The sequence below is a fragment of the Eptatretus burgeri genome, chromosome 18 (assembly GCF_056783735.1).
Source record: "Eptatretus burgeri isolate ZD-2024b chromosome 18, Ebu_testis_v1, whole genome shotgun sequence".
NCBI classification, from domain to species: Eukaryota; Metazoa; Chordata; class Myxini; order Myxiniformes; family Myxinidae; genus Eptatretus; species Eptatretus burgeri.
This window is the reverse complement of record NC_140978.1, coordinates 29,410,020-29,423,500: the sequence shown is the minus strand read 5'-3', so window position 1 is coordinate 29,423,500 and position 13,481 is coordinate 29,410,020. Positions and strand designations below refer to the sequence as shown.

General features: G+C 42.3%; 1 protein-coding gene across 4 annotated transcripts in view; it reads right to left on the bottom strand.

The window, feature by feature from the left end:
• Positions 1-13,481, bottom strand: part of CADPS (calcium dependent secretion activator) — a 330,035-nt gene that overhangs the window by 208,339 nt on the left and 108,215 nt on the right. For all 4 annotated transcript variants that reach the window (XM_085863821.1, XM_085863819.1, XM_085863822.1 and 1 more), the window contains exons 6-7: positions 11,672-11,914; positions 9,146-9,267 (exon numbers count right to left, since the gene is read on the bottom strand). In XM_085863821.1, coding sequence (XP_085719947.1) covers positions 9,146-9,267; positions 11,672-11,914 — 365 coding nt within the window. The remainder of the gene's footprint in view (positions 1-9,145; positions 9,268-11,671; positions 11,915-13,481) is intronic.

Genomic DNA, 13,481 nt, shown 5'->3' with positions numbered 1-13,481 from the left:
GTCGTCGAGTTCACCTTGGCCGAGACTTTCGAGCAGGTGATAGTGTTCCTGAAAGACTCTACAGCACGATTTTTTCCATGTCAAGCTATGAAGTGGTGTCACTACCAGTGATATATAGCATGGCATGCAGGCAATGTTTCCAACAGGTTTTCATACAAATGAATTTGCTCCACAATAGTGTGTATAGGGATGTACTTCCTCTTCTTTGCTGCCCCTGCTTTAAGCCAAACTTTGGAACTGGCAATCTTGTGGAAATGTGCCAGGAGCAGTACTCGGACATCGGGATCCCGTGCAGCAATCACGATGCATGTGGCTTGACTCTCTGCACAGTGGAGGATGATTCTCTCCTTATGGCAGGCTTCTAGCTTCTGTGCATCAACCTCTGGATCAGATGAGTTCACTCTCTCTTCATTGACAAAACCTGCAGCAACTACGACAATCTTATTGATTGGACTTTGCAGCATCAATTGTTGTGAGAGTAATCTCGCTAAAACTGCTTTGTTTTCTGGGTGTGCCATGAAATTAATCCACTTGGAGGGCAGTGTGACATTCCAACTATCTATCAACTGCCGGATCGCTGCTGATCCCTGACCACATCTCTTCCTTGTTCCACATTTGATTCACCTCTTATAGTATCACTCAAATATTACATCGATTCGTCCGAACAGTGAACCTCCTTGAAGAACCGCTCCAACGATCACATCAGCGAGGTCTCCAAACGTGGCTTTTTTCTGGGGTTTACCAGTCGTGAACACCAGTGCCTGACCATCGATGGTCAAGTGATGCTTCTTGACCAGGATCCGTGCCATCAAGGCTAGCCAGACAAATGATTCTTGTAGTAAGTACTTGAGACAAGTCTACTTTTGATCCTGGGGTCTGTTGGAGCTTGTGGGACTGGCAAGAGTTCATGTGACACTGTATCTGACAGATCAATATTATGTCCTGCTTCGTTGGCAGTAATGCGGCGTTGAAGGAATTTTCTCTCTGCTTTAATTGACCTCACAACACCACGATGGTAATTCATCTGCTTGACCTTCAACAAGGAAGATAATGTTATTGGCTTGTTTTTTGACAAAGGATCTCTGAACTTGAGGTTTCTCTCTCCACAAGGCATGAGTCTCTCCTCAATGAATGTGATAAGCTGCTCCTGGCCTTTTGCCTGTGCACCCAACAGATCATCTTCAATTTCCTTTGTGGCAAAGATCTTTCTTTGCAATTTCATGCAAGTCTTCAGGCACCTAATCTGAGAACAGCTTGAAAGACTTCAAGCCTGTGAGAAGGCTGTCTTCATCTTGTTTGTCTTGTTTTTGCCTTCCTTTGAAAGATTGCTCACCAAACTCTCTTCCTATGGTATGCAATGCAATCTTCACTCATGGCTCACAGACTTCCTCTCCTGTCGCAGTGAACGTGTGGCCCTGAATATAATTCTATCATCCCCTCTTCCTGTCCATGCTGGAGTTCCTCAAGACCGTGTTCTGGGCCATGTGCTTTTTCTGGTTTTCTTCAATGATCTCTCCGACTCCCTGGAAAATCCTCTTTATCTCTTTGATGATGACTCCACCCTCTGTCGTACCATCTGCCATCCCTCAGATTGGTAGGCAGCAGCCTCTGCACTCTCTGCAGATCCGAATAAAATAAAATGCTGCTCCAACACTTGGAACATGTCTTTCAATCCTGACAAATCTCACACTCTCACTCAGCCTCTACGAAAGGACCATCTGGAAAAAAACCCCAATCTACTTTCTCAACAATCCTCTTGAAGAAATCCTTTCATTCAAGCTTCTGGATCTCACTATCTGCCATGATCTTTCCTGGGAAAGCCACATTTCCAAGCTGGCCTCCAAAGCCAGTCACCGACTGGGCATCCTCCATCGTGCAAAGCCCTTCCTCAGCACACCTGAGCTCCTGACAACATACAAAGCTTTCATCCACAGTCTGATGGAGTACTGCTCTCCCCTCTCAGCTGGCCCTCCTGGCACATACCTTTCTCAGATTCAGGTTGTAGAAACCAAGGCATTTAGGATCACTGGTATCTCACTTTGGGTCTCTCAATTTCTCACCACAGGCAGGTCGGTGGTCTTTCTGTCTTCTCTCGTCTCCTTTCTGACCGCGCCCCCCCCTCCCGCTGTGTCTGTGATCTTTCCCCCCCCCCCCATATTTCTGCAGGGTGCTCAAGGTCTGCCAGCAGCCCCCTTCTGGTGAAACTACCAAAATCAAGAATGACTGCTCACTTTCACTTTTTCATTCCTCTTTTTTCCCACCTTTGGAACAAACTCCTCCACCCTCTTCAATCCCACTCTTTCCTCCAGGTCTTCAAAATAGCTGTTCAACGCCATGTCCTATCTTCCCCCATCCAAAATTATGATCTTTTCTACCCCCGTTAATCCACCCCAAACCTACCTCCTTCAAATTCCCTGCTTTCCTTCCTGAAAATCCCTGTAGTGTCCATCTTGTGCACCCCATGTAACCTGCCCTATCCTTCTCCCATCGACAGATTTCCCAATGTGTCTGTTCCCCACAGTTATGTGCTTCCCTCTTACACCCCTCATATCCTGCTCTATTTGTTACATGTTCTGTGTGTTTGCTCTTATACGAGCCTCGATATTGTATACAAAGAAAATTAGTTGTGCATGAATTCATCACCGGATTATAGGCCATACAAATCTCTTGTTTTAGTCACGAGATTTGTCCGTCGGTTGTGTGAGAGTACCCATCTGCTGAGAGCAGAGGATGTCTTTGTTATGCCAATGATGCCACCTCTCTTATTTCCAATGCCATTCAGCCATTCTTGACTGGTCGGAGTCGACGTGATTGAATGTTTTGACCGCACGCTTCACAACAAAATTGCCATTGTCAAATTCGTCTCTAACTTCCAGAGGAAGGTGATGCATCTCATTCACATAGATTGTTACCCAGCGGGCATAGTTTGTGTGATCGTACCTCATAAAGAAACTGATCATGTACTGGACTGCGTGCCAACATAGTTCCCAATTGCCATCTCTCTGGGAAACATTTGCATGTAACCCCACCAGAATTTGAAGTTGACATTTTCATTCGAGATCACAAAGGTTTCCGTGAGATCTCGGAATTTGGTGGTACAGGGAAAGAAGTCCTTCCAAGTCATCACTGTGGGATTTATCTTCAATGTCCTTCAAGTTTTGCATCTTGGTCTCCATGTAGTTGAGCAACATGAGCATGAGGATTCTCCACTTGGCCTATAGGCTCAGCTCACCTCATAAACCTTTGAATTGTTTTGCATCTTGGTCTCCATGTAGTTGAGCAACATGAGCATGAGGATTCTCCACTTGGCCTATAGGCTCAGCTCACCTCATAAACCTTTGAATTGACACCAAAAACAGCTTTCTATGGTACATAGAAGCAAAGGTGTGGCTAATAAAATAGAATCGACAGTGGCCATCTCTGATTTTTGCCCTTTACAACATTTTATTCATACCTAAAGAAGAAAAGCATGAAATACACTTTATTTTTGTTTCAAATAGTGACTACATGCCTTACATGCCAAACTAAAACAATCACAGTGTCTTCTCTTTGAAACTGTTCATGAAAACTTCTTGTTTTTTTAAATCTGTGGTGGCCATCCTGGATTTGGCCTGCTGCGAGTGTCAGCTTCGAGATGCAGCTTGGCAAACAGCAAAAATTTATTCAGCACACCCAAAACTTTGAGAATAACAGATTTGCTAAATTTTACTCAAAAATGCCTGAAGCTGTTTTCAATATTTTTCGTTTTTTTTTTTTTTACAATTTCAGGGGTTTTTTTTACTGGTCTATTTGTGGAACAATTTTCAGGCAGCATCAATATCAGGGGCAATGAAGAGAGAAGACCAATTCTGAAGCGAGAGGGCAGCTTGCAGTCTCTACCAGTAGGGCAAAGTGAACCGCCAGACTCTGCGGCACTTTGGCGGCTCTCTAACAACATCCAGGAAGAAGTGGATTATGATCAGGTGAACAAATTGGAGCAGAAAAGGAACAGGAGAGGTTAGAAAGAAAGTTGGTCATTCCCAAATCCTGAAGTGAGGATTTGCCATTGGAAGAAATATGGGACATAATGTATTGGGTCAGGCCTATGGAAGCACAGAATGAAGTCCTATGCTGCAGTGTCATGGTTGGTTTAAGTATTAAGAATTCCCAGCAATTGCATGGTGACAGTTGAAATCTCCATATACAGCATAAGGAAGAAAGAGTTGTGATGGCTCGTTACAACTTGCTCCATGTCGGTTGACAAAAAGAGGGATCCCGAATGTAAACAGAATTGTCACTGTTAGTTGGACAGTACAGCATGCAGACAAACAAGAGGTGCAGGTTGTAGAAAGGAAAGCACAGCGAAAGGTACTCCTGCAGGTTTGGAGAGGTGAAAGTAGCACACACACAGTGAGAAATGTAGTTCTTGATGTAAACGGCAGTGATGTGGTTCAGGCCTATCAAAACAGAGGAGACAATAGTCGGGGAGAGATACAGAGGAATCAGGGACATCCTGTGGGAGAAAATGATTATTAAAGCAGATAATGGCAGATTTATCAGGAGCAGCATAGATTGAGAGATGTCAGATTGTAGTGGAGGCCTCAAATGTTGGTGGTCTATGCAATCAGGTACAGGAGAGGGCGTGGAATTGGCATGGTGGGAGAATGTGGAGAGGGCACGTTGGAACATGGAGAGGTGGCAGAGGGCGATGAGACATTGAAGGGATAAGGCAAGGGAACATGGGGTTGGGGGTGTAGGTTGCGGGGGGGGGGGGGTGAGAGGAGTGGAGGAACATGTGAGGCAGAGAGACATGGAGCAAGGGTGGGGTAGATGCCAAAAAAAAAACTTTTGCTGACCACAAGTTATAATTGGACACACACCTCGTATTACATCGCTGCATTGAGCTCCATCATGATGGGTCTCAAGTGCTCTGAAGTACCTCTCATATTACATCTTCAGTTGAAACCTGTTCACTATTTTGATCTGGCAGTGAAAAGTAAAAACATCTTTAAGACAGGTCTTCAAGTGGAGATTTGGAAATAATTGGGAAAACTTTCTCCAAATCTCCAATTTTTCCTTCCTGAAAGTTTGCTTCTGTATTCATTTTGTCGACCCTGTGCATCATCTCCTGCCCCTCATCCCACCCCACATCTCATATTTGTCCAAGTCTCCCTCTATTTTGTCCCTCAGCCCTGCTGTTGGTGCTTCCCCTTCTCTTTCTACTGTTCCTTTTGTTCTGGTACATTCTGATCTGTTCTATGTTCAAGCTCTTCCATGAACCTTGGCTTTGCATGCAAAAAAAACCCAAAAATGCATTTTTGTTTCCCTCGTCAGAGGAGAGAGTATTGCATTTGGGTCTGTCTGGCTGGTTGCCTGGCTGTCTGTCTGTCCGCACAGAACTTTAGTGTTTTTCTCCACAACCGCTTGTCGAATTGAGACGAAATTTTCACAATACTTGTGATTACTCATGTAGAATGTTTAAAAGAGCAGGTTTTGGGTCACTGATGACCGCGTGATTCGAAGGTTGTAATCACATTAATAATTAATCGTTGGGCAATTATTTTCTTACATTAGAAACTCAAAATATGCTAAAATTAACTTTTAAGTCAAAACTTTTGTCAGTGATCGAAAAACAGTCCGGAAGTTACCGAAGATGCTATGATGTCACTTTCTCCGAAAACTTCGTGAACATTCGGAAACAGCGTGTGAACAATGGCGAGATGCGAATCGGAGAGTGGTTTCAGCGGCGATGAAATTGAGTGTTTTCATTCCGATATTGCCGAGGAATTTATACTATGGAGTTTCTGGCCCTGAGCCATACAAATTTGAGCCACTTGCGAGTGCCAGAAAACGGCCTATTTCGTGTACAAGTGGCAGGACTGACTGCCCGGCAGTTCACACCGACAGACTCCACCAGACAGATTATTTGTAGATTTTCATTTTCTTGTTCGATGCATAAAATAATGTAAAGTTTGATTCGTCTGTGACTTGATATAATAATTTTTAACCCTCCAGTCACTCAAGAGTCAGAAATAGAATGAATCAATAATGGACCCAAATATATTATACACCGTAGCCTTGGCGTTGAAGTCTTTCTGACAGCTGAGCTTGACCCCAGTGAAAGTGAACAGTTAGAACAAACCCCAACTTTCAAGAGACTGTTGTGACATATAAATACCAAAACATGTTTTGCCTCATTGGGAAATATTCTACCAAATTTAGAAAAAAAAGTGGAAAACTGATCAATTTTTTACAATTGAAATGAAATAGCCCAATTTGCTGATGCTGTTAAAAAAAGTAATTTAATCAACAATAAGTTGATTTGTTGAGAAATTTTTTCATGCTCGTGTTTTTCAGAAAGTTTATTAATGTGTTTTTCCATATACTCTTTAAGAATACATTTCAAGGTTTTTCTCACTTAAACTCAACAATTGATTCTGTGACAGAGCAATATCTGGAGAACTTGTCAACCAACAACTGATATCCACAGAGTGGTGATCAGATGTGTTTATGCCTTCGTAATCCTAGGCTGTGAAATGGTCACCACACATGACCAGTCTATCCAAAGGATCCTCTTTACCCGTTTTCTTTGGGGGAAAATTCGACAATTTTGTTTGTACAAATCTTATCCACTGCTGGCGAATGTTTGATTCCTTCGGGAATCGGTGGGAGCGATTACCCGTTTTCCAGCCATTTTCGCAAAACGTGACGACACACGTACGAGACATGATGTACAAATATCCAAATAACTTTGTTCTACAATAATTCAAAATAAAAAAGGATAATATAGACAGTTGCAAGCTCAAAAAAAGCGAAAGTGGCCTGCTGAACTGGACACTTCTTCAATGAGCGAGTGAGCGTCCGCTTTGTTTTGGAGAACGTGACGTCACCATCCATATATGGGCACGCGGCTGTTTTTTTCAACAGCCTCGAGAAATAACAACTTCGGAGTTAAATTTCATTAATTTCCTCAATAGTTAGGCAACCACAATAGTTTGCATCGAACTATTTAATGCACATATAATCATATTGATAATTTTTCAGAACATGTTTGGTGACCCGCAATCTGCTCTTTAATTATATGTAAGACGTCATAGGTCACGTGCTGTTACAGCCATGTTTGAAAAATGGAAAAAAACTTTCGACCTCTGTATCGCTGAAACCACACCAAGGAAAAAATTTAAACTTGGCACACAGCAAATACTAATGGGGGATAAGTGTGATTTTGTTATGACGTCATAGGTGTCTTCGTTATGACATCATAATTGCATATGTAGAATGCTACATCTGATGAGTATGAAAATTTTTGAAGGTCATATTGGGATTGGTGCATAGCAAAAAAAAAAAATTGATGGCATCTTCGGTCACGTGATTTGGCAGCCATATTGTTTTGTTTTTTTTAAACCTTCAAAAATCTTCTCTGAACTCACTGAACAGATTGAGGCAAAACTTTACACGTAAAACCGCCTTTCCATGATGAACAAAACATTCACACATATGACTTCATAGGTCACGTGGTTTGGCAGCCATATTGGATTTACCCTCAAACCTATAAAAATCTTCTTCTCCAGAACGGCTTGACAGGTCAAGGGGAAACTTCTCACAAATGTTCCCCAAGCCTTGGGGATACCAGGGTATTCACGAATAATCGACAAGTCACATGGTCTGGCAGCCATATTGGATTGAGCAAAAATCTTTTTTTAAATTATTTATCTTGAACCGCTTAATCTATTGATGTGAAACTTCACAATTATGATCTAGTAGTAATGGGGAATATAGGTTTTAAATTTCGACCTGATTGGACGCATGGTCTGGCAGCCAGAATTATTTGATTTCTTGATCTTTTTTTTTTTTGGGGGGGGGGGGTTTAAATAAAGCTCACTTGGCTGTACCTGGATTGATTTGAGGGTAGAGTAGTAGCAGCTGAAATGTGAATCCTATCCTGGGTTCCTCCTGATGACTCAATCTTTGCCTTTTGCTTGTTTGGGTTCCTTCTGATTTCTCCAATGCAGGACTGTAACTATTTGGTCTTCCATTTGATATCAATTGAATTTATTTGAATCTCATTCTGAATTCAATTGAATAATAATAAACGTCATGGGTTAGGGTCAAGTGTCCGATCAAAGCAGGGTTGCATCAAAGCGGGACGTGTTCGTACCCCGTCATTACTGCCAGCAGTTATAAAGTGACAGTTCGAGTTATGTCTCTTATTAATTACATTACACAAACGCATACAAAACTACACAAAAGTCCTGGAGAGGGTCTGCAATCTCTGATTGCTCTTTTTCTTGTTACCTCAGTTTGACAGAGTCTTTATAAGAGTCCAGGAGTCTGCCCTCCAGGCTCAGGTGCAGTGAAGCTGGCTGTCCATCTGTATGGGATCACAGCACCATCCTTCGCTCTCCAGATTCCTGCGCCGACTTACAGGTGGAATTGCGTTTTCCATTTTCACAATCTTTGGAGAAGGAAGTATCTCAACTTTCCAATTCGGCCAGGCAGTTCCTCGATATCGTATTCATTTATTGTGGCACATCAAGTTCATCCTTATCCTACATCTCCCCTTTTCTCCTGTTCCTCCTTCTGGACCTCTGTGTATATTTTATTCTTGCCTTTTGCTTTGCTGTTGATGTGCTTTTATACTTTTGCGGTGACATCAGTAAAGAACACAGTTTTTGTGCACTTTTGCCTTTGCTCATGCCATTGTGCTATGTCCCACAATTTTTGTTCATCCTTCATTCCAAATGTTTGTTTCACGATGTAAACATGGTACCATTGAATGATGCTTACACCGCATATGTCTGAGTAGGCCAATTGCAAGGGCATCAAAAGTAAAGGCATTATCAGCGACGGTGTGGAATTGTGGTGGAGGAGGGGGAGGAGGGAGGGGTGATATATTACAAGCAGTGACAAGTTATTGAGTTCAAGAAAATATAAAGCCAAAGGCAATCCAGAATTCAATAATTATCAATTTCGTGCAATCAATAATTCACAATATCCAAATTACCATATTCACATGCTGTGCATAATGAACACGATTTGAAATTCACCCTCGAGATGCCCCATAAGCAACAATTAAATCAATTAATTCAGTTAATCAAAGAGCCACTGGAGTACACAAAGTTAGTAAAATTGTAGCATCATCAAGCATGGTAAAACAAACACTGACCGAGGTTTTGAAGCTTCTGCCTGATCCGTCTGAAGCTTGGCTCCACCCTCAACCTCCATGGTGCAATAAACAATGCGGTTAGGTGCCAAAGACTTCAATCCTTGAACCTCCATGATGACAAGCTGTTGTCAGGGAGGACAGAAGACTTATTAGACACAGCGCTGACTGATCTTATACAGTGGTCTTCACGTGGTTTCGGATTCCTGTTACATTCATTGCTGTGCGAAGGAAGAACACACAAACAAAGAAGAAAACAAATCCTTTATTGTTTTTCTGTATTCATCTATACATCTATACACCTCCACCACAAAGCTATAGGAGTTTTGATGTTCTTTTATTATTTTGGATATGGAGTCGAGGCTCGTGGAAGAGCTAGAATATAGAACGGATCAGGATGCAATATAACAAAAGGAACAGCAGAAAGGACCTTGAAATGCCAACAGCAGGGCCGAGGGAGAAAATAGAATGAGACGGTCAAACAAGGGATGCAGGTAACGGTGAGGGGTTGAGGATAACGCAAGGAGTGGACAAGGTGAGATTGAAGAGAATGTGGAAGAAATAATTATCAATTATGTGCAATAAATGAAAATTAATTGGAAGAAAAAAAAATGGGTTACCTTCGATCATAAGTGGTGAGATTAAACTCGTTGAAAATAACGGAAATATCTCACGTCATTCATTCCCCCATGTGAAGGAGGCATCTATGAACAAAAACACATCAACGAACTAGAACAGCACTCAGAAGAGTGCGTACCCCCTGCCAGGCTCAACAGTTTAGGATTTGTATCACACTAATACACCGGATCTGGATCCGGACCTTCATGAAAATGTCATCGGCTTGTGCTTGTCACCGAACCCACTCATCCACTGAGTTTTGTCATAACTCGTCCACAACTTTTTGAAATATCATGCTATGCAGAACTGTATATCATTTCTGGCCCCATCTCTCACTGGTGAAGAATTACTCAAGAAAATTAAAAAAAATTCTCATGTCCAGATCTGGATTCGGATTTTCACCAAAATTGAATCGATTCATCCTCGTCGCACACCCAACCTGTACAAAGTTTCGCCCGAATCCGTCCATAACTTTTTGAGATATCGCGTTAGAGATCGTTTTTAGCCCCATCACTCAATGGTGAAGAATCACAAAGAATTCTCGTATCCAGATCCGGATCTTCACAAAAATTTGACCAATTCGTCATTGTCACACACCCTACCTGTCCACCAAATTTCGTCCAAATCTGTCCACAACTTTTTGAGATGTTCTGCTCACAGACAGACAAAAAACAGGCAAACAGAAAAGGGTGAAAAACACAACCTCCGTTCTCCTTTGGTGACGGAGGTAATAAAAAGATGAAATAGCATTGTTCAGTGATCAAACACCCCATAATGAAAATTATAGTGAAAGGAAACTACATCTCTTTGTGCAAACTATTTCATCGACTCGTACGCGCAAGTATTTGCACTACTTATTATGAACATCTTTTGTTTTGTTTCCAGTGATTGTATTAGCAGGTTATCAAAAAAGGTGGAGCAGAGGACATTGGAGGAAAGAGAATGGTTTGGAGGCTGTCGAGATATGATCATATCACTACAGCAGAGATGGGATCAAGTGGAAGGTTAGCAAACAGAGAGAGGGGCAGTGGTCTTCAGGAGTCGAGCAACAATTGGTTAGGCAATAATATTGAGGCCGGTACGGTACCCTGTAGTAAAGTAAGGCTTGTAGTGTATTCCCTGTTAGATGGCAATTAGTGATTGGAAAATATTTACGCCCGGTAATGACCCAGCAGCAATGCTATAACAACGTTTCTTTTAATCCCAATCGGCCGCTGACCGTCCAGTTAAATAGACGGCCTGGCCTCCATTTCCAAACTGACATTGGCTCAATGCTTTATCACCTGCTCTTGGACAGCCCCCAAGAGATGGAAGTTTGGTGTTCAATTCAACTGACATCGTTGTCGAAATAAGCCCTCTTCGAGACAAGTAGTCATTCATGGCCATTTGCCTGAGCTCTCTGAAACACATCGGTCTGCTCCAAAACTTCGACCGAGGTGGAGATCCATTGCACAGGAAGTTTTGTGCACCAATCAATACAGTGCATCATCTCATAACCCTCATATTTACCCCGCGACATCGATTAGGCACACCAACGATGAAATTTCATCTCATCAAGCAGATTAACGTACACATTGCAAAAAATTGTCTTTTTACATTCACTGTTTTGTTTCCACTGCGACTTCATTGTATTTTTTTTGACCCTTCTTTCTCACTTGTTTCTCCTCAAGGTTCATCGCTTGTTAGATTCCAATTGCCAATTTGCTTTTATTCGGTTTCTTTATGATTAATCTCCTCATTTTAATGCTATGATTTATGCTGAGGTTGCATTTGCTCTATTTCAACTGAATGCATCTGAGATGCGATGAATATTACCAACAAACAACATTCGGTCATTTCACACGAACTGGCAATTGCTGTTATCAGGTTCATTGTAAGTAACCTTCAGCCAAAAGCTTTCCCCCGTCTGACCTCAAGGTTGAAGTTGAGCGTGACATCAGACTTGGAAAGGGAACTTTCCGTCTCTTCCCCACCCAGGTCCATGAAAGCAGAGTTCTGCATGCGATGGAGACGAGACAAGCGCGACGACTCGGGGGCACCCCGTGCCACCGGCTGGCTCTCCAAATTGCCCATCAGTTGGTTTACAGAGGTCTTCATCTCCTCTATGAACATTCCTTCCATTTCTCGCTGGACGAATTTCGGAAAATGACGTTCCTGTCGATGACAACACAAACAGCTGGTTTGTCGGCACGTTTTCTCCCATTTTCCATTTCAGTGTCACTCTTTTGCGAAACTTGATGCATGCAACGAAAAATAAGAATAAATAAATAAATAAATAAATAAATAAATAAATGGAAAGTTCAATCAGCATTTGAAATCAACACGAAGCGAGGATTTTCAAAAAGCAAATAATCGTGATGACGTCTTCCCGTTTCATAAATCTCCTTGAATTGCTTGCTTATCCTAACTCACCATTAACCCATCGCACTGGAACTCACCTTGTGAAAACAAACAAACAAACAAACAAACAGCTCATTTCAGCCGATATCAGAATTCAACCCCATTCTCCCCTCAGCCCATCTTATCCAGGCAGATATTCCATTCAATTCAAACACACAAAGCCATTTCAAATGAAATAAATCGCAGACAATCATGAAAATTATCTCTGGCTCGCCTGCCCGAGCCATTCAGCGACAGCCCATGGCCTGTAAATCTCAGTTCGTCTCACGCCCAAAACGGCTCCAGTCCCAAATCCATGGAATGTTAATGCGATATGGTGCTTTCCCAGTGTACGTGGTATCGGCACAGGGATCTTTCGAGCTCAAGGATGGAAATTACAACTGGGCATTTACACCGGTAATACAGTGGTATGTGGCACTTAGAGCATGGCACACACATCTCGACGCGTTACCCTCGATAATTTAGTGCCTTTGTTCAGCATTTGGAAGCCTGCGAGGGCAGCGATATGACTACAGCTACCTCGCGAATGCCCTTGGAGTAATTGCAGCCCATTTATAGCAACCCCACGTGCTTCGGAGCCATCGGGCTGCACTAATGAAGCGTGAGAATAACGAAGCAAAGCTCAACCAATCCCAACATCCTTCGGTCCCAGTACCCGCAATGGAGTTTATTTAATTCATTTTACCTTAAACACCGCTCGCAAGATAGAACCATTGTTACTGGCATCATACAGTTCCAACAGCTAGGGTGAATGCGACTGAATTTGGGCTTTTTTTGTTTTTTTTCTAAATTTAAATATAAATTCATATCTATAATTAAATAATGACAGAGAAAGCAAATATATTTGCAATCACGTGGATTTCTTTTTTTTGTATTCAAAGTCGAGGCTCATGGAAGAGCTAGTACACTGAACGGATTAGGACGTAACAACAACAACAAAAAAACAGGACGCAAAACATGCATGCACGGGGTGGACAAGATGGATACAGAAGGATATTTCTCCAAGAACGCACCTTTTGGCAACCCAGGCCAACTTCCCTCGACAGGACAAGCGCGAAGTTCCCCCACCTTGGCAATAACAATGTCGGAGCCCGCATGGTGGTCCACGAAAGGCAATCTCCAGGCAGCAGGATCACATCAGATCAAATGAAATGGGAACGTGGCAATAAAATAGACGAATATCTAAAGTCAGGCTTTTCTCGAGTCGAAAACGAAATTAAATGCTTTGATTACGTCGACTTTGTGAAATATTCCTTCCTGCTGCCCTCACCTGACAGTTTCAAACCGATCCATCGTGACACCTGAAGATGAAGCAAGGTCC